We start from the raw sequence: 20137 nt of genomic DNA, 5'->3' as shown, positions 1-20137 counted from the left end.
ATGGCATTGATTATATTGTATACACTATTGTATGTGGTTTAGTGGAGAAATCCGAATGAATAAATATTACTACTACCATAACATAGTCAACAGTGTGACACTGCAATCATCTTCAACTATACTAGTAATGTGAATTACCGCTTTCTTGTTTGAGCATCATGAAATTAACTTCGTGTTTGGCAGAAGAGGAAAACACAAAATTCCAATCGCATTGCACCCTAACATAGCTCTGAAGCATAAAATGTCAAAAATCTTACATACGTAAAAAAATTGAAATATTAATACCATGAGTTAGATGCCTGGCAGCAACCACAAGCAAAAAAGCATTAACCGACCTCAAGAGCATTTAACAGTTGGTAAAACCAGGAGGACCAATTCCATGCATCACTTTTATATCCAAACTCTGTCCTCAACCATCCCTTACCTTATTAAACCGGGCAAATGGATAGTCCTTGCCTTCCTCAGCCGCTCGCCTCCAGTGGTAGAACAGAGCCCCATCCTTCCTAGCAGGGTTAGCAAAGGGCATCCACTTCCATGGACGCACCTTTTTGCAGCCCAGCTTTGCTTTCACAGTGCGGTATCCATGTGTGGTGTCACTTGGCAGCAGTGGTGGCGCATCCCTTCAATTTTAAAAGGTACATTTCAGGAACACATTTCAAACAAACAATAACACTACACGTTTTAACACAATCCGACCCAGTCAGTCTCCAGCGATGTCTTTGCTCTTCAACTAGCATTAGGACTGTCACACGCCTTTTAAATTATATAACCTAGCATTAAAAATAGCGCACTAGTATTATTTCCTGTTTATCAAGGAGACAATAAGCATTGATGATGACGGATTTGGGCATTGGTTGGGGGAAAGAGGAAGGACCATAGGGTAATCTTTCCAGATCCTCTGAGGACGACCCCATTCTTCGAGTTACCATCTAGTGGCTATAACAGATCTTGCAAACAAGAGGATTCAATTCAGGTTTATGTTAGGTAAGAATTGGTGCAGTCACACTGGGTGAGACTGCACAAGACATATCTGCTTGGTATTAGATAGCCCACCTTTTGGTATAGGTCTGTACTACACAAGTTGGTAGTGTGACTGAGCAGCCAGGCCTATCTCAAGAGGGGTAAATGTGAGCTATAGAGCTGTACAGATGAAATCAGTCAATACAAGTAACCAAGTAACATTTGCACTCTCAAGGCTTCAGTTAAAAATATTTATTTTTACATCAGTTTTAGTTAAGCATTCTTAATAAAAAAGGCAATTGTTTCTAACAGTCAAGCAAACTTTGGACTCACTTTACAAACTCAATAAAGTTGGTGAATAGTTTTTGGTCATGTTAATACATTTTTCCGACACCCTCAAATGACTTCATTAACAAGGATAGTATTGCATTTATCCGAAACACCAATATACTTTTGAGACTCTTGGTTTCAGGAAGCAAGGGTTAGAGAATTAGGAAGGTTAGAACATACGTTCTTATAATGTGAAGACAGTCTGAATCCTCTAATACATTCTAGGTAAGCCTTTCCCAGCAGTAAAAGTGTTCAACAAATTACAACCTATGAGGGGACAAGCATTACCAAAGCCAATAGATTCAGAAGAGTGCTTTTAAGGAGCCAGGACAGCCAAAGTCAAATGGACCAAGTCAATATTTCTGATGCACTTCTTGAATCAAGTATTTCACAAAGTCAGATAGGTCAAGAAAATCACCGGTGGAACACAAGCTGTTAGGACTGTGCAAGCGAGTAGAGATCAACTCCAGAAGTTAAGCCATTGCACTTCGAGTGAGAAAGCACGATTTATGGCAATAAGGTAAGTACCCCAAGCCCCCACAGCAACTCTGGTTTGAAGAAAGTGTTCCAGCTGGATTCCTCCTTGCTACAGCCAAGCAGACCCTTGTTCCTGGGCCTCAGTTGTGGGGACAAGAGGGAGGACTTGGCACTCGGGAGAGGACTTCGTCAGCTACGGATTTTCTTGGATTCAGCGGCTCTTCTTGGTTTCAGCACCTTTCAAACAGCACTGATGGAAAACGAATATCCCTGGTTGGACTTTCGTTGCTGCCTCAGTCCTGGACTCTGGTGAAGGGACTCTGGAGCATGATTTCCAGCTCCTGGTAGGTCCTTAGGAGGCTCCTGGAGCTATTGGCCAGATTCATTCCTCGGAAGACATTGCACTCGATAATGGACACTCAACCCCTGGTATTGGGCTGCTGCAGCATTGGAGAGGCACAGCAAGTCGGGGGTTGAGCCAAAGCGGAGTTCATCTCTGAGCTAGTTGGTCCCACCAGCCCAAGGGGAGAAGTCGTTACATCCGGAGCTTCTCTGTCGATTTGAAAAAGGAGGTCAGCACAGCAGCAGGGCTTCCTCAGGCACTTTGAGGTCCAGGTGGTTGCAGCAGGCTTCTCTGCACAGTTTCTTCTTCTGATGTTTCTTCCAGTGGTCGACTCTGCCTGTAGTCCCAAGTATCTCGCCTTTTAAGCTCGTTCACATTCATTCTCAGCCCTAGGCTGTCAATCACTCAGCAGGGTGGCTGTCCTTTGAGGACAGCCAGCCGGCCAATCAGGACAGGTTTCACTCAGGCACACCTAGAGACAAAGAACAGGGGGGTTTCAGGGCCCTCCCTCACTTCCTGTCCTTTTCAGACACACTGGAGCCGGGCGCGGGCTTCAGGTCTGAAGCCCGCTAAAGACAAAATTCACAAAGGGCTCAAACCTGTCTCAACTTACAGAGTAAAAGCCAAGAAAGACCTACCAAACAGAAAATGGTGAAAAAAAGACGACATGGGCCATTTTGACAAAATGGTAACCCATGGGTGCTGTACTGCAGCTGAGGGTTCAGCCTGCAGTAAAAATGCACACTGGTAGTACACATTAAACCACTGCCATCAGCCATTTAAAGTAGTGAGGGTAACAAAAAAGGTTACATGAGAAAGTAGGATAAGGGGCTACTAGGTAACCCCCAGCACTCCACATAAAATGGTGTGTTCTGGACCTACAAAGTAAAAAAGGAAGATCAATTTCCCCTTACTATTCTTGGAAACAGTAGTTTATCCAAGAAAAGATATTTAAACCTTAAGAGTAATCCAATGGATTGCTCAGTGACACAACACAGAGGGTGTTGTGTGTCACTATACAAAAAGCAGATGCCTATGGAGTTTGTCAGACTCTGTGAAAACAAAATCCCAGTCAGGGAAAAACACAGGGAGTGAGAAAAAGGTCCCACTCACTCAGGAGTTAACATTAAAAAGGTCCTAAATCCAGCAAAAGAGCTTGGGATCTCGAAGGTGGAAGGGAATTAGCACAGAAATTAAAATTCTCCCTAACAGTTTAAAACCATCATTTCAGGAAGAGGCAAAATGTAAAAATGGTACATCATTTAGAAAAGGTAAGCATTTTACCATTTTGTATTTTAAAATGCACATAGATGTCTGAATGAAAAGCAGAGACAAGATCGAAGGTATTCACTCGCTGTACACTACATCGCAACCAGCACAAGGCAAGAGATTCAAGGATTCTACGAAGACGTATGCAGAAAAACCTAACTGAAAAATTCACATATTTCAGGCATGTATTTTAACCACTAAGCACCATCAATTAATATTTAGAACTGATTGTTTTAGAGCATTCGGACAAAGGGGTGGCGTTCCATCGCTTCAATAATTCATCCAAAACGTCCGATTCCTCCCAAATAACACTATGCATGAAATATGTGCAAATGATCACTTGTGGTTTGATTTATAAAACGAACACATAGAAATCAAAATTGAGACACTAGCTACTCCAAGTAGGTATGGATAAATGCTCTGCTTTCCAGCAATCATGTACAAATAGCTGGTGGTGGGTGGACTTAAAGTAGCGCCATGACCAAGAAATGTTCTTGTTTGCCAGTGTCAATACAGGCATATTAGGATTATGGGATGAAAGAACCAGTCTCCAAAGGCCCCAAATCTAGACGGAGGATACTCCATCAAGTACATCCCTCTTTCGGCTACCTGGGCACTTAGAACCATCAGTATCACGCTGATCCCTTAACAGCATTCTGCCACTCCTGGTGGAAGGCAGCTCAGTGGTTTTTGCACTTTCAGCGAAGGAGATTTTCCGAATTTTTCTCCCAAGTCCCCAATTTATAGTTTATCGACTGCAGCCCTTGATTTTTTTTTTTAAGGAAATAAGAAACAATAAAAGACCAATAAACAGTTACTTATAAAACTCGACTACAATAACGTCTAATAGGCACATTATCAAAAAGCACAAAACATTTTTTTGGAAAGGTAAATAAAATCTGCAAGCTACTTTTGTGTTCGGTCCAAAAACCTCTGCTAACATTGTTTCTCTATCTGTGGAAGAGTAACCTCGTTTTTGTTGATGCAAATACTTCTGGTCAGTGTGGTCACCAACGTCTACACCGTTGAACAACCTTTTTCAATAATTTCAAATTCCTACTTCTTTTTGCCATGCGTCCTTTATTCGCTCCCTAAAATTCTAAATCCATCTGGACTTCAAAACACATCATTCACCACTATCTAAATTACCTACTGCTTTTATACAATTTGTATACAAGGGGAAATCCCAAGACAACCTCTATTCTCTTAATATTACTTTAGGTTGCTTTTGTGGCTGAAAGTTATATGCTAACTAGCATTCAAAGATATTAAATTACATTGTTAATTTGAAATTAATAACGCTTTTATTGAAATTGGACTTAGACACCTTAGCTTTCTTCTTTAGACCAACTTAAACTGTAATCAGCCTCCAATGACTGATTCAGTTGCGATGTCCTTGCCCAATCAGTCTACATTTTCACTATTGCTTCAGACCTACCTTTTGCAGAGCTGCATTAATTTCTCCTGGTTGCCTGCATGGCCACAGCTGGAAGCACTGAATAAACATTTCGCTGATTGCCCTCCAGAGAGTTCCATTGGCCAAGGGCATGTCTTCAGGTACTTGGGCAGTTCCGTAGGCAATTCTTCGCGTCAGATTCCCCACAGTCTTCTCAGTGTGTTTAAGAGGAGTGTGCTAAACACAGTAAAAGGATCTGCTCAACTCCAGGAAGCCCATAACCGTCACTCGCCCTTAACCTTCACCACTTATAACAATCTGAAAAATCCTTTCCAAATCCCTGGAATAATCTTCTCATTGCGAAGCTACTGTGAACACTGGAATCCTGCAGGTACTCTAGTGCTGTCTCATATTTTCCTTTGGGCTACCTGGGCACAAGTGCCAGCAGAGGACTTTACAAGGCACAAGAAAATATGTACCCTAAGATGTACAGGGGCTAGGGCACACTGAACATTTACCCATCTCAAAGGAGAGGTTTACAAAAGTGCTGGGGTTGTTCTTGGGGTGGGGGCAATTCTTTGCAGATAGTCTGATTTCATGCTATTCTCCGCTCGGGAGATCTGGTGCCTGCAGTTATGGCACCTTTGTGAACCTGCTACTTTTGTGGCTGCCAATCCCCAGCTCTCTGGAGCCTCTTCTTTGAATTTACAGTAATTAACTTCAGCCACACCCAAGCCTTTGGAAAGCACTATCTTGTGTTCATCATACCAGAATGGCTTCACACAACGTCTTTCTTCTCCTCTTGCCAGGTACCTGTATAGAGAACCACATAATAATCAGTAGCCTCCCAAACTTCCACTCAATCATGAATTATGATCATCCTGGGTGGTAGACGGCATGTGGCTCTCGACAAGTGTTGCCCTACAACTACTACCCATCAACCCTAGCAAGGATAGCCAATGGTGAGGGGCAATAGGCATTTAATAGCAGGGCAAAACATCAGGAGAGCTACAGATTGCCAATCCCTTCTACATCTAAAAACATTACAAAAAGGGGCAGGCTCATGATAATTAGGGAGACACAGCCTCACTGGACTATTTACTGAATACCTCAGAATAACCATAAACGCACCAGATCCTGGTATTGAAAAAGTTGACTCGAGCAAAGCAATCTCTCAGCTTGCATTTCTACTTTCGAGCATTTTCCAGATGTACACAACTTGCCTTTCTTCTCACGCGTAACACCTTCATCCATGTTGGATGTCGGACTCCTATTCTAGGAAGAGGAGATCTAGTTCACAAATCCAGCCACGGTAACTCACCACTGTATCTATCCTTCTCTATCCAACTGTACAAGCCTTCCCATAAATACTGCTCTGCCTCCTCACCCTCCATGTGCTTCCTCTCGCTTCCGCTCTCTCTTCTTGGTCCACCAGCATGGAATTCTCTTCCCTCAAACATCTGAGAAACAGTCCACACAGATTTGTTCGAAACCAAACTAAATGCCTACCTACTTGCATCTGTGTTACCCTCTTAATCTACCTCTCATCTGCCTGCTAGCTAACATTTGTCCCTCTAGCACTTCACCCATAATGGTTACATACCAAGCACAGCTGGCTGTACAGCCTAGCTACACTTAGAAAGGTCCAATGTTGGTTGTCCTTAAAGGAATAGTGCGCTCAAAAATATTACTGCTTTAAAAGATGGGCAATAATCCAAAACAAACAAACAAACATATTTTTAATGAAAGTTCCTATGTAAACATTTGAGCAAACGAGGCTCAAAACGTTTACATGGGAGCATCCATTTTGCCATTTCAGGCAGCCTGCTCAGCTCATGTTAAGCTCTGCCCTGGTGGCGCTAAACAAGCAGCAAAAGCCCCCTACTACTTACTGCAGCCAGAGCAGAGCTCAACCAGAGCTGAGGAGGCTTCCTTCACTTTCATTTTACGTTTTTGGTGCTCCCCAAGTCCAGGCAAGCACAGAAAACGTCAAATGAAGGCAAAAAGCAAAAGGTGCAGCAATTACAAATACAACACTGTTGAATTTGTGATTGCTGTGGTTGGTAAACCACAGAAATCATAAATACAACAACGCTGTATTTCTGACTGTGGCGGCTTTCGCGCGGAGACTCCAAGCGAAAGCCGCCCCAGTCAAAATAACAATGTTGTTGTATTTGTAAATACTGCTGCATTTACAAATACAACAACGTTGCATTTCTCACTTCGGCAGCTTTCGCTTGGATACTCCAAGCGAAAGCCGCCGTAGTGTGAAACACAGCAGCATTTCGAAACACAACCGTGTTGTGTTTCTGCATGCAGCGGTTTTCACTTTGAATACCCCGAAGGAGCCCAGGAGACTCAAAGTGAAAGCCGCTGCAGGCAGAAATACAATGCATCTGGGTATAGGTATAAAGCACCTGCCCTATCGCTCTGCTGCTGCGAATTCGGAGGTCGCGCTCGTGGGTGGATACTGCTCTGTAGTAACTAAAGTGCTCTTTCGTGCACTTCCTTTTTGGATCTAGAAACCAATACATGTTAATTCCCGCCTTCCGCCTAATCTGGAGGGACTGGGGTGGATTATGGCCATATACCAAACCCCTAGGTTTGTGTGTGAAAAAAGTACCATACAAGTTATATACACTCCATCTCCACAATACCAACCAGTTTTATAATTCTTAAATTCCTATTTGAAAGGAGGTGGAACTGTAGACCAGTCTACCTCTAGTGCTTTTAGCCTATGCATTTTTGGTGGTGGTAATGCGACCATCTTCAGGTTCAACCCAAACCTGCCCTGTCCATCCTCTCCTCCTCCCTTCTGGCTGTAACCAATTGTTTCAGGGGCCTGGTCATCTGTCCATGGATGTTCTAAAGTGCAGATCACCGACTCAAGAACTGATGCATGCTAATATATTCAGCCATGGGGCCCCTTAAGATGGCACACCACCCCTGATGTGCTTGCGGAGGGCTGCTTCACTTGCAAAGATATATTCCTGCGCCTTTGAATCGTGCAATACTTTATTTTACTTTCAATACAGAAAAACTAACTGAAGACATTTTTCGGTGTCCGGTGACAAGTGTTCAATAGCATTTAAGATTGTAAGCAAGTGTTTTGTGGAGTATGAGATATGTTTGGGGTTTTGCCAGGTCAAACATCTGTGGCAGTTTCTTGAAAAGACGTCTTTTGACCAAAGTTTAAATATTGTATTTAATATTGCATTTAACAAGCGTTTTTGTCTGTTTCTAGTAGCTGCAAATGGTCACAGGTCAACGTTCTTACCGTATCTTTTTTAATTTGGACGGGAACTTGAACTTCAATCCGGTGCAGGCGATGACTCTCCCGACAAGTGTCTTCCGTAGAAGTATCTGGGATCTTGGGCTTCACTTCCCAATGTGCCACAGTGTCCACTTCGAGGTCCCAGGACCTTCCATTTCCAGTACAAAACATTTTTCATCTCCGAAGTTTCTAGGAATTCAGACTTCCATTCCCAGCACGCAATGTTGATCCCGTCAATAATTCTCAAGGCACATATTTTCTATTCAGCAATTCTCAACTCCACTTCTTCAACTTCAAGTCTCCAAATGCATTGTTTCTCCATTCAAGTAGTCATCCCTCTCTCTAGATCCATTCTTGGGATGGCGTCACACTGCGCATGGCAGAGAAGAGAGCAAGACTATAGATTGTATGGTTTCGCTCCATTCTCTGGTCTTCGTACTGATTTTGTTCTTTCCTGGCATTTGTTAGGGAGAATTCTCAAATGTGCTTATTCCCTTTACCTTAGAGAACCCCAGCAACTTTGCTGGATTCTGAGGACTTTTTCCTGGAGAGAGTTTGAGCCTTTTTTCCCAATCTCTCATGTAGTTTGATGTGTGTTTTACTAATGTGTTCTTTGATTGTGGCGTTTTAGATAACTCCAAAGGGATCATCTTTTCATTGTTGTGTCACACAGCACATTTAGTGCAGTGGCAGAGGGATGTCCTTTGGACTTCCCAAGGTTGTAATACCTTCTCTGGGATGAACTACTGTTCCCCAGAGAATGTAAATTGACTTTACTAGTCTTTTTAAATTCATAGTCCCAGCACACACTATCTTCCTATAGCGTGCTGGAGGGTTTACTTAGTATCCCCTGTGTCCAAACATTCATGTAGCTGTCAAAAGCTACCCTTTCCTATTGAAATGGCTGGTGGCACCGGTTTTATAATGAACTACCATGATTTTTCCCGACCGCGAACACTGGTATCTAAAAATCGGAGCCGCCATGTTTTTCAATATGGCACCCAAGACCCCTCTGTAAAAACAGACTCTGGTAGTCTTTTTTCGCCGTTTCTTTGTGGAAAGGTCCTTCTGGTGTTTAACTCTTGTGCGCCAAACCAGGTTTGGTCCCTTTGTTCATGAGCCTTTGGCGGGCTTCAGGACTGAAGTCCGCCCTTGGCGTCTGAGTGTCTGGGGTGGGCCGGAAGTGAGGGAGGTGCCTGAAACTCCCTGTGATTGGTCTCCTAGGAGACCCAAATACACTCTGACCTGATTGGCTGGCTGACTGTCTGGCAAGGACAGCCACCCGGCTGAGTGAGTGACAGCTAGGCTGGAATGAATGGGAGAAAACGGTTTAAAAAGGTGAGTCTCCAGGACTGGAAGGCAGAGTCAACCACTGGAACGAAAGAACCGAAGACGAGCTGGAAGAGGACAGCTGCTTCAACCAAGGGACCGTTGGTTTGCCCGGTGAAGCCCTGCTGCAAATCCGAATTGCCATAACTCCATTCGACAGAGAAGCTCCTTAAAGGACGGCTTCTTCCTTTGAGTTGGTGGGACCAATCAGCTCAGAAGACACCTGGATACCATTCTCAATGCTGGTTATGGTTTAACTAGAGAGAGGGAAACCAGTTCGTGTCTTGAATCTACAGTTACTCGAACTGAAGCAACTCCATTTTGTTTGCTTCAACGATGATCCCGTGCAGCGCAGGAGTCGGCCGATGTCCTCCCTCTTGTCCCCATGACTAAGGCTCAGGAACAGTGAGATCTGCAGGAACTGCCAGGAACCAACGTCTTCAGCTACATCTGTTTGCTTCAGCTGCATCTGTTTGCTTCAGCTGCATCTGTTTGCTTCACATTAAGGTACTTTGCCATCCGGTTGAGAGATCCTAACTCTCGCGGTGAAAGTTTGTGAAACTTTCCCAACTTGCAGGCCTAATCAGCTTATGACCCAGCATATCATTCTTTTTTGTCTAAACTACTTCTGATAACTTTTACAAAGACTTCTCCATTTGTTACCAGAAATTACCTGTCCTATCCAAGAACACTACAGTATCAACTTTGGCCTGGCCTATTGAATTGAACTGACCTTCCTGGTACACTGAACCTTTGCATTGCCTAACAGAAGTGTTTTCTAATCCATTGTACAAACCTATGTCTTTCTATTCCCATTGAAAGTAACTGAAGTGTCATTTGGCTCCTTTTTCAGGGGAGCGCAAACTGTCTCTACAACTTAGAGTTTGTTACTGTAGTGTATTGGTGTTTAATACTAAGTTGATTTCTACTAGTGAATGTTTTCTGAATTAAATGTAAATAAGCGTATAAGTATTTTTTACCAAGAAACCTTGAGAGGAAGTGTCTACTTGAACCACTGTGATTGTGATACTTCTGTGTAACTTCATCTAAAGCTCACATTCCCTCTTGAGATAAGCCCGACTGCTCAGCTCGCTACCAAAAAGTATGTGGTACAGACTTATACCAAAGTTTGGTTTTTGCTTACACCTGTAGTGTGTGGTGTTCCCAGAGGGTACTGCATGCAATTCTGCCTAACAGCATGTCCTCTCCCATATTTATTCCTCAATATAAGAGCTAGTGAGGCACTGAGCCCTATAGGTGGATTGCCAGCTGGGAGATGTGCAGAAGAGCCCAGGAGTGTCTGCCAAGCACTGGACAATCCAGAGTCCAATTGCATACCGGATCCTGGGTAACAACAAGACATCACAATTCCTACCAATTTAGTGACCGGTTGGTGAGATATCGGAGTGTTGATCTCTTGACCAAGCAACCGGTCTGAGGATGGAAGACAGTCAGCTTGACTGTCACTAGAGAAAAGAAACAGGTTATACAGCCATTGCACATGGCAGGCACTTCAGCACAACGATCAGACAAGCTATACTAAGGGCTAAGCAGTGGGTGTAAACATTTTCCAAATTTAAAAGGACTAGAATGGACTCCACTTTCTATGGACAAGATTCACCCTCCTAAAATGAGGGCTTTGACAGAAAAGGGAAGGACTCAGTTGTTTGCATTTTCATATAAATAATGTTATTTGGTCTTGTACCGCGCACTGCTGCCACTTACGTGGTCTCTTGGCGCTCTGGAGGATCAGAAAAGGAAGAAGGGCTTGGGGAGCTTTGTTAGTGGGATTGAGAGGGAAAATCGCAAGAGCTCTAGTGTGCTGTTGGTAGCTCCAGTTGGGAAAAACCAATCACTGTGTGCTGGTTTGTATTTTGGGGTTGTAATGTCCTTGTTTTGGTGTGTGGATGTGTGAGCAGCATGCGTGGTTGGGTCAGTTTCCTGATCGGTGTGGTGTGTAGGTTTTTGTGGGTTTGTAAAGGCCTTATTGTTTTGTGTGGGAGAGGTATTTAGTATGTTGTTCTGTGTTTTAGGGTGAGTATGCAGAATATTTGACGGTTGTTAGGGGGCTCAGGGACATTTGTAGACTCTTCATCAGTATTATATAGAATGTCAACCCACAACAAATCACTGGACGCAACACATTGGCTGCCCTCAAAGAGTTTGTCATGCAGGCAGGCATAATCCAGTGGCTTATCAGAACACAGCACAAAACATTGTGAGATCTAATTTGCAGATTCAAAATTTACGCTGTGTGAAAAAACAGCCAGAGTCACACATACGCTGTGAGAAAAATAAATCTAGGTTCAAAAATGCACTGTGTGAAAATACACCCAGAGACAATACATTCACTATGTGGCAGAATACACCTAGAATAAAAGCATTTGCTGTGTGAAAATGAACCTAGATTAGACAAATTTACTGTGTGAAAAAATACACCTAGATATTTATTTTTTGGGTTAACATTTTTTTGAAGTCATAAGGGCAATGTGTACACATAGTACATTAAGGAATGACAATGCAGGACAGCTTTTACCATGGTAATACTTGGAGAACTTAAAATGTTATATCAAGATTTGAGGCATTGAATTCAGATTTTGTATAGGTCAGAACTAGAGCGGTTTTTCTAAAGATTAAAGGGGAAGGGAAGATGAAACGAACAGTATAAAACAGAGTAAGGGAGTGGGGAGGATTAGGAGGAAAGAGGTAAAGGATAGGAAAAGGATATTCGTAGAAACAAGAATAATTATATTAGATTGAAATCGAGTAATCATTTGAAGTAAGGAAGTTAATAAACATTCTCGATTTCAATTCGTATGTGATATAGGATTGGGGTTGAAGCTCAGAAACCCTCCATTCTATGTATATTACATATGGCATTCCACCATATTTTATTCAGATCAGTTTTATTTCAGTTGGTTGTGATAACTTGAACTGCAATTAGAATACATAAATAAATAGGAAGCAAGGGAACCTAGAAGATGTTGAAATAGAGAACTAACAAGATATAGGATCTTCAAATGGAAAGGGATCTTCTAGCTTAAAGATGCATTTAATGATTTGCCATACATTGTTCCAAAATATTGCAGTATATTTACATTTCAAAAACATATGTTTGAACGATCCTAGACCATCACGACAGTTCCAACACTTATTATCCAAAGATATTTTACATTTAAAAAGCACATATGGGGTAATCAAAATTCTATGACGGAAGAAGAAAAGTGTTTGGGTTAGATTGGCTGAAGCAGTTCTGGTTGATTTTTTTCCAAGAGGTCGGCCAGGCAAAGATTTCAATAGTTACTGAATTGTCTTGTTGCTGTTCCTGCTGAATTTTCCAATGGAGGTGTTCAGCTAAGTCATTAGTAAGGTCTTTTTAAGTGAGGGAGGCTGAAAACTGGTAGATGTGCATATAATTTTGTCTAAAAATGTTGATTAGGAGCTGCAGGTTATCTATGATAGCATTTATTAGTAGTGAATATTTGTGATAGAAAGACTTCGGGGTGACGAATTTCACTCCAAATTCATTTAAAGTTAGTGGTATGCCTCGAGTAAAAAGTTGATGCACAAATTTGATTCCTTTCAAAATCTAACTTTTCTCAAATTCTTTTTTCTTAACCCACACAAACTTTGCAAGGCATGACTCAATGTCTTTAAAAAATGTACTTGGAATTGGGAGAGGAGCATAAATAACATGTATAAAATAATCGGGGATATCATCATTTTAATGGATTGCAAGTGGCCCCAACAGGACACACATAACAGGGACCAGTAGTCTAAGAGACTTTTAACTTTGGTTAATATGATATTAGTATTTTCTTCAATGACATTTTTAACTGATGGAAACATTTGCAATCCTAGATATTTGATTTTCTTAGAACACCGTCACATACCATATGACTGTGTGAAGTCTAATAGTTTCTTAAAATGGTTCAAGGGCTAAAATAAATAATAGAGGAGAATAATAGAGGAGAAAGGGGGCATCCTTGCCTTGTGCCTCTACCTAAAGGAAAAAGGGAGACATTTGGCCATTTATAAATATAGTGGTTTTGGGATTTTAATAAAGAACATGAATCATGGATATAAAGGTTTCATGAAGACCATGCCATCGTAATGCATCAAACAAGTAATCCCATTCAACTATACCAAACGCTTTTTCAGCATCTAAGGCAACAGCTGTAGAGGGTTCACTTGAAGGTGCAGAGACATTTGAAGCATCCAAAAAGATCCTGATGTTGGATGCAGAGAGTCTTCCTTTAACACAGCCTACCTGATCTTGTTTGATTAATTTAGGCAGAAAGGGGAGAAGTCTATTTGCTAAAATGTTTGCAAAGATTTTGCAGTCAGTATTAATTAGGTAAATTGGTCTGTAGCTTTGTGGCAATTCAGGGACTTTATTAGGTTTAGGGAATGCAAAGAGCAGGTCTTCTGTGAAGGAACTTTCCGATTTTGAGTTTGAGATAATGAATCGAAATGAGCATAAAGGTCAATGGAAAATCCATCCGGTCCTGGAGCCTTGCCTTTTTTAAGACCATCTATAGCCATGATCATTTCATTATGTGTTATAGGTGAATTAAGAGAACCGACATTAAAGGTTGGATGATTTGAGCATGTAATATTCTGTAGGAAGGCAGAGATGTTAGGGTTATTGCAAGTGGACTCTGAGGCATATTATTGATGGTAGAATGTACTGAATACATTGATAATGTATCTACAAATTTTCAAGTACCATCAAGGTCTTCTTTTACTGCGATTCTACTTCTTTCATTGAGGTAGGAAGCTAGGGATTTGCTGTTTTTATTGGAAAATTGGTAAAAAAATGTATGTATATTTTAGCAGGTTAGCACATGAGTATTCAGTAAGTTTGTTATAGTTAATTCTTAGCTGTACTATATTGAGATGAATTTCCTTAGAAGGTTTAGAGATACATTGTTTCTGAAGGATTTTTAACTTTCGTAAGATCTCTTCGGATTCGTGTTTCAAAGCCTTATTTTTCTTTATTAGATTATTTTACCTCAGAGAACTGCTTTATAGCAGTTCCATTAGGTATAGAGGTATCTGTTGCTTTGTTAATCTGAAAATAATTATTGTGAGCTTTTGTGAGGAAGGGAGCACATTTTTCCCCTTTTAATAAGGCTGAATTAAATCTCCATCTATTTGATTTAGAAGTAGGATGGGTGTCATTATGTTTAATATATACAGGGGCATGATCAGATAGGGATATACATTCTATGGTGGAATCGATTAGGTTGGCAGCTAGGGAGTTAACCAGAAACATGTATTCAATTCTAGAAAAAGAGTCATGAGGACTAGAATGAAAAGTATACTCCATGTCCGACGGGTAATGCAGGCGCCAGGCGTCAGCAAGGCCTAATTCAGAGATAAACTTTAGGTATTGCTTGTGGGGTTTAGAATTTTCAAAAAGGAGATTTAGACTTTGTCTAGAAATGGATCCACTATTTCATTACAGTCCCCACATGCAATACGATTTTGTACATTTGAGCGAAGTAAACACTCTCTAAGTGGTTTCCAGACATCAGGATCTGATGCATTGGGACCATATACATTTGGAATGAAGTCATAAGTAGAGTGGAAGTGAATATTCAAAAGAACCCATCTGCCTGAATCATCGGATTCTGAGCTAATAATCTTGCAATCAAAGAGTAATGATTACATTTTTCTTACCCTGTTCCACACTTGCGAAAACCTTACCCACCTAGAGTTTAAGCTTCGCAGCTGCTAATGTTGAGGGGTGCGTTTCTTGAATGCAAGCAATGGAAGGCTTATTTCTATTGAGATATGATGGTACTTTTTGTCTTTTGATAGGATTGTGAAGACCTTTAACATTCCAAGATGATATGTTTATAGACATAGATTCAGATGTAAAACAATATGAACCTAGAATAGAAATTAATAGAGAGGCCGCATAATATGAATATAAGGATTTCCAAACAGTTTTAATGACATTTCTATCAATTATAAATAGTTCAATACCCTTGGGAGGAAAATCAACAGGGAAAGAAGACAAAGGAAAAGGGATGCCAAGCAAAAAGATGAAGATGAGTAAAAGTAGATAATTGTTAATGGTATGATGAAATAAAATGGCTAACTGGAAACAGCCAAAACATCTCATGTCGAAGGCAGAGAACAGTAATGAGGATGGTGCATCGAGAGACACCAGGCCACCCAAGGCATCGCTCCTGCATAATTGCACTTAGAAGAGTAAAAATGTTGAGGAAACTCTACGTAGTGTTCTTTAGGAAATTTAAGTCACCAGGATGGTCAAAAGAGGTAGTCTGAACCTTAAAAGTTACTTTTAAGGATGCCAGATTAACCATTCCATATCTGGCATTAAGTTGTTTCAGGGCTGGCCTCGATGCCAGAAGCTCTTTTCTTCTTGTGGCAGAAGAATTTGCAACATCTTGAGAGAAGAATATGTTATTTCCATTAAAAGAGATTTCATTATAAGCTGCACATGTTTAAAATCCAGAAGAGCAAAAATAAGGGTTTTATTTTAGAAGACTTCGCGGGGTTAGACTGCGGTCATATCGGACCAATCCTGTGAGCATCTTTGAATGTTAGGTTGTAGTGAAGGGGGAGATCAAAAAGTCTAGATGGCATATTAGTAAGGAACCAAATAGTATCCTCGCCTTCAATTCCTTCAAGAAGGCCCACAATGCGAAGATTGTTTCTCCCGTTTTTGTTTTCCAGTTTTTCTGAGTGCTCTTGAAGTGCTTTAACCGAGTTTTCTAAGTTGCCAACTATATTCCAGATGTCTACCGCAGTACTCTGCGCTTTACTTCAGATATCCTGGAGTCAAACGTGGGCCATTTGTCATCCAGTTATATTCCAATTTATTTTTGGTTGCCTCCCTAAAAGGATTTAAAGCTCTAATTTTGGTCAAAATGCTAACATACATGGCAGGGTGCATACCTTCTTTGTTGGGAGTGGGTGAATCACGTTTTTGCCTTTTTAGCTTAGTGGCAGTAGTGGAGGTAGTGTCTTTAACCATGTTTTTTAGATGTTGCCATATTTATTTAAAGAGGTCTTTTGTAAATGATGGACTAGACCGTTCCTGTCTCCATCTTAATATTATAGAGCTTTTGTTGATAGTAAGCACGTAAGATTAGAGCTTTCTGAATTGATTAAATGCAGAAAAAGACAGTTTCATGCCATATTAAATATAAATCTGTGAGTTGAACGATTAAGAAAGCAGGATAGTTATTTAGCACATTTGGGTTTTTTTAGGGTCAAAAAGTACCTGAAAACACTAACATGTGTAAATTTAGTGTTGTTTCCAATGCATTTAGTAGATTTGGTCTGTGTTGTGAGACAAACATTTCCACCAACAGGCGGTGCGCACGCCACACGTTACCCGGAATAGCTGACTGGAGTCTCCGTCTCACTTTCAAGGCAGTTCGCTGCTTCAAACGGCCTCACACACAGTTATTTCTCTTCATGAAATGCAGCGTCCTAGGCCTGTATTGTCACCGTGCTTGTGCTCACCCTATTCCACAAGATCTCACCCAAGTAAAAGGTAAGATAAGTCACCTCTTAACCTGCCATTAATATATAACTGTTTAACATGCAGAGCGGAGTCGAGGAAGTAGCCCGCGATTCCGCGTGGCGCCGAGCCACGATTTAGTGCATACGCTGTGTGAAAACACCCTAGGTTCAAAACATTAACTGTGTGAAGAAATCCAGCTGGAGTTTAGAGCATCCACTGTGTGAAAATACATCTAGGTGCAAAATCTTTGCTCTGTGAAAAATACACCTAGATTCAAAACATTCACTGTGTGAAGAGATGCACCTAGATTTTAGAGCCTCCACTGTGTGAAAATACACCTAGATTCAAAACATTTGCTTTGTGAAAAATACACGTATTCGCTGTGTCAAAAAATACTTCTAGATTTAGCGCATACACTGTGTGAAAGTACCCCCAGGTTTGTGTTAGTCAAGATTGTTGGCAGTACAACAACCCTGACCACCTTGCAATAGGAACCCAACCCTTGGTATAAGTCTATACTACACTACACAGGTTAATAGCGTATTGAGCAGCCAGGCTTATCTCAAGAGGGGTCAATATGAGCTGTAGGGGAGTTACACAGACATTCACAATGACAAGTATTCAAATGAACTCTTACACACAAGGTTTCTTAATTAAACAATTATTCATTTAACAGTCAGTTTGAGTAAGCTTTCTTCAGAAGGGGGCAATATAATAACAACACAAATACACTCCAAAATACACACTGAGGTTCTCTAAATCAGCAAGTACCCATTTGGGACGGCACACAAACACTTCCTACACCCTCAGGTGACTACAATAGTTAGGGCACTGTGGACATTAATATATCACTGTTGCATTTAGGGAAATACTTAGTATGTCATTAGAACAAAACAAGATCTCTCACAAATATTCTGAAGCAGGTAAATACTTTTGGTAACCTCCAATGCAAAGTAAGTTAACTCCCTCCTGAACGGAAGACCAAACAATGTCAGAGGTAAGAAGAGTCATTCAGGGAGCCAGGACAGGCCGAAGTCAATTGGACAAAAGTCTAGGTGAGCTGAAGCACTTCTTGCAGGTAGGTAAACGTCTTGCACAATGTTTTAGAGGTCTTTGTAGAAAAGAAGAAATCAAAGTAGGGCCACAAGCTGATTAGGCTTGTGAGGTAAAGAAGCTGATAGCAACTCTACAAAAGCAACCAAGACAAGTCCCCACTGAGAACAAGTGAGGCTACACAACAAGAGGTATGTTCTCTTAGACTGTACAGTACCTTCTATTAGAAGAATAGGTTCCAGCTGGCTTCTGTTCCTGTGCAGCTATGCAGATCCTGTGGTCGTGGGGCTCAATCGTGGGGACAAGAGGGAGGACGTCAAGGACTCCTCCTGCACTGCAAAGGGAGGCGAAAGAAATGGACCAACTTCTATTCAGTGGCACTTCGCGTTTTCAGCACCTCGCGTCTAAGCAAATAGCACCACTGCAGTCTTGGCTGTTGAGATGGGCTTTCCAAGCATCTGGGGTCCAGCACTCTGTTAAGGTGGCTCAGGCCTGGTCACTCCTGCTTCCTGGGAGTCCGGAGGATCTTCCTGGAGCTCTTGGCCAACTTAAAACGCACACAATCTGGTGTTCCTCTCCCTGGATCTTCGGTTCCAGCAGCGACTGCAGTGGAAATTCAACCAGCTTCGAGAGGATGTCCAGGTGGCTTACTGTGGAGTTGATTGGTCCCACCAACTCAAGGGGAGAAGTCGTCCTTGCAGGGCTTCTCTAGTCGAGATGAATTCGGAGCTTCAGCACAGCAGCAGGGTTTCACCGGTCAAACCAGCGGTCCAGGAGTTGCAGCTGGCGTCTCTTCCAAGTTCTTCTTCGGATTCCTTCGTCCAGTGGGCGACTCTGCCTTCCAAGCCAAAAATCCTCGCCTTTTATGCAGGTTTCTCCCATTCATTCCAGCCTAGCTGTCAGTCACCCAGCTGGGTGGCTCTCCTTGCTGGACAGCCAGCCGGCCAATCACCTAAGAGTGCATTTCTGTCTCCTATGAGACTAAGCACACGGAGTGTCGGGCACCTCCCTCGCTTCCTGCCCCCGCCAGACACCCTGGAGCCAGAGGCGGGCATCACTCGTGAATCCCGTCAAAGGCAAAACGAACAAAGGGACCAAACCTGGTTGGGAGCACAGAGTAAATCTCAGAAGGACCTTTCCACAAAGAAATGGCGGAAAAAGAAGACCGGGCCCATTTTGACAAAAATGGCACCCTTGGGTGCTTTACTGCGGTTGCGAAGCTAGCCCGCGGTAAAAGCACACCACGGTAGTTAAAAGTAAACCACTGCCACCAGGCATTCAGCAAGGAAAGGGTGACATAAAATTGTTACATGAAAAGCTAGACGAACAAGTTACTTTCTTACCTGGTAATGTTATTTCGATGGGATGATCCGACGACGTATTCCATATCTATGACAGGTAATGTCCACAGCTGTGCTGCTTCGGAAAATCTTCGGCGTCTGCGTCCTGCGTCGATGACGTCGTCCCCGAGGACCTCTTCCGACGTCACCCGATGTGATAAGTAGGACGCACGACGCCCATAGCCTCAGTTATAGTTTTTTCCCAGAACGTGTGCCACCAGTATTCTGCCAGTCAGACACACAAGGCCTTGCGGAACGCAAGCTGCAATCGCAAAAGAAATTCTGCAGTGGGGAAGGTAGGGAGGGAGCGATATGGAATACGTCGTCGGACCATCCCATCGAAAGAACGTCACCAGGTAAGAAAGTAACTTGTTCTTTGAGGGGATTGGGTCCTCCGACGTATTCCATATCTATGACAGACTCCCAAAGCAGTACCAAGCAAGGAGGTTGGAAAAAGATTTTAGAACACAAATTTAGCATGCCCAATCAAATTGCGGAATATAGGACTGCCTTGCCAAAGGCTAGATCCTGCCCTCTGATGGAATCGAGGGAGTAGTGACGTACAAAGGTATGTACTGAAGCCCAGGTGGCTGCATCACAGATGTGACGAATAGGAACACCCCTCTGAAGGGCAGTAGACGCAGCCACTCACCTGGTAGAATGGGCCCGCAAGCCAGCCGGAGGGTCCTTACCCGCCAAGCGGTAACACTCGGAGATAGCTAAAATAATCCAACGAGACAAAGTCTGTTTCATCACAGCTTGTCCCAAACGCTTTCCAGCATAACCAATGAAAAGTTGACCGTCCAACTCTGACCCGGGACATGCGCGAAATATAAAATCTCCACGCTCTCCTAGGATC

The 20137-nt window shown here is 42.3% G+C and overlaps 1 protein-coding gene across 2 annotated transcripts in view; it reads right to left on the bottom strand.

Annotated features, from left to right (window-relative positions):
* The window catches only part of DMAP1 (DNA methyltransferase 1 associated protein 1), a 674969-nt gene that overhangs the window by 531778 nt on the left and 123054 nt on the right, over positions 1-20137 (bottom strand). For both annotated transcript variants that reach the window (XM_069642317.1, XM_069642318.1), the window contains exon 4: positions 425-620. In XM_069642317.1, the coding sequence (XP_069498418.1) occupies positions 425-620 (196 nt within the window). The remainder of the gene's footprint in view (positions 1-424; positions 621-20137) is intronic.

The sequence above is a fragment of the Ambystoma mexicanum genome, chromosome 1q (assembly GCF_040938575.1).
Source record: "Ambystoma mexicanum isolate Mex_15411 chromosome 1q, UKY_AmexF1_1, whole genome shotgun sequence".
Classification (NCBI taxonomy): domain Eukaryota; kingdom Metazoa; phylum Chordata; class Amphibia; order Caudata; family Ambystomatidae; genus Ambystoma; species Ambystoma mexicanum.
Note: the sequence above shows the minus strand (reverse complement) of the source record. Positions and strands in the feature narration are given on the sequence as shown.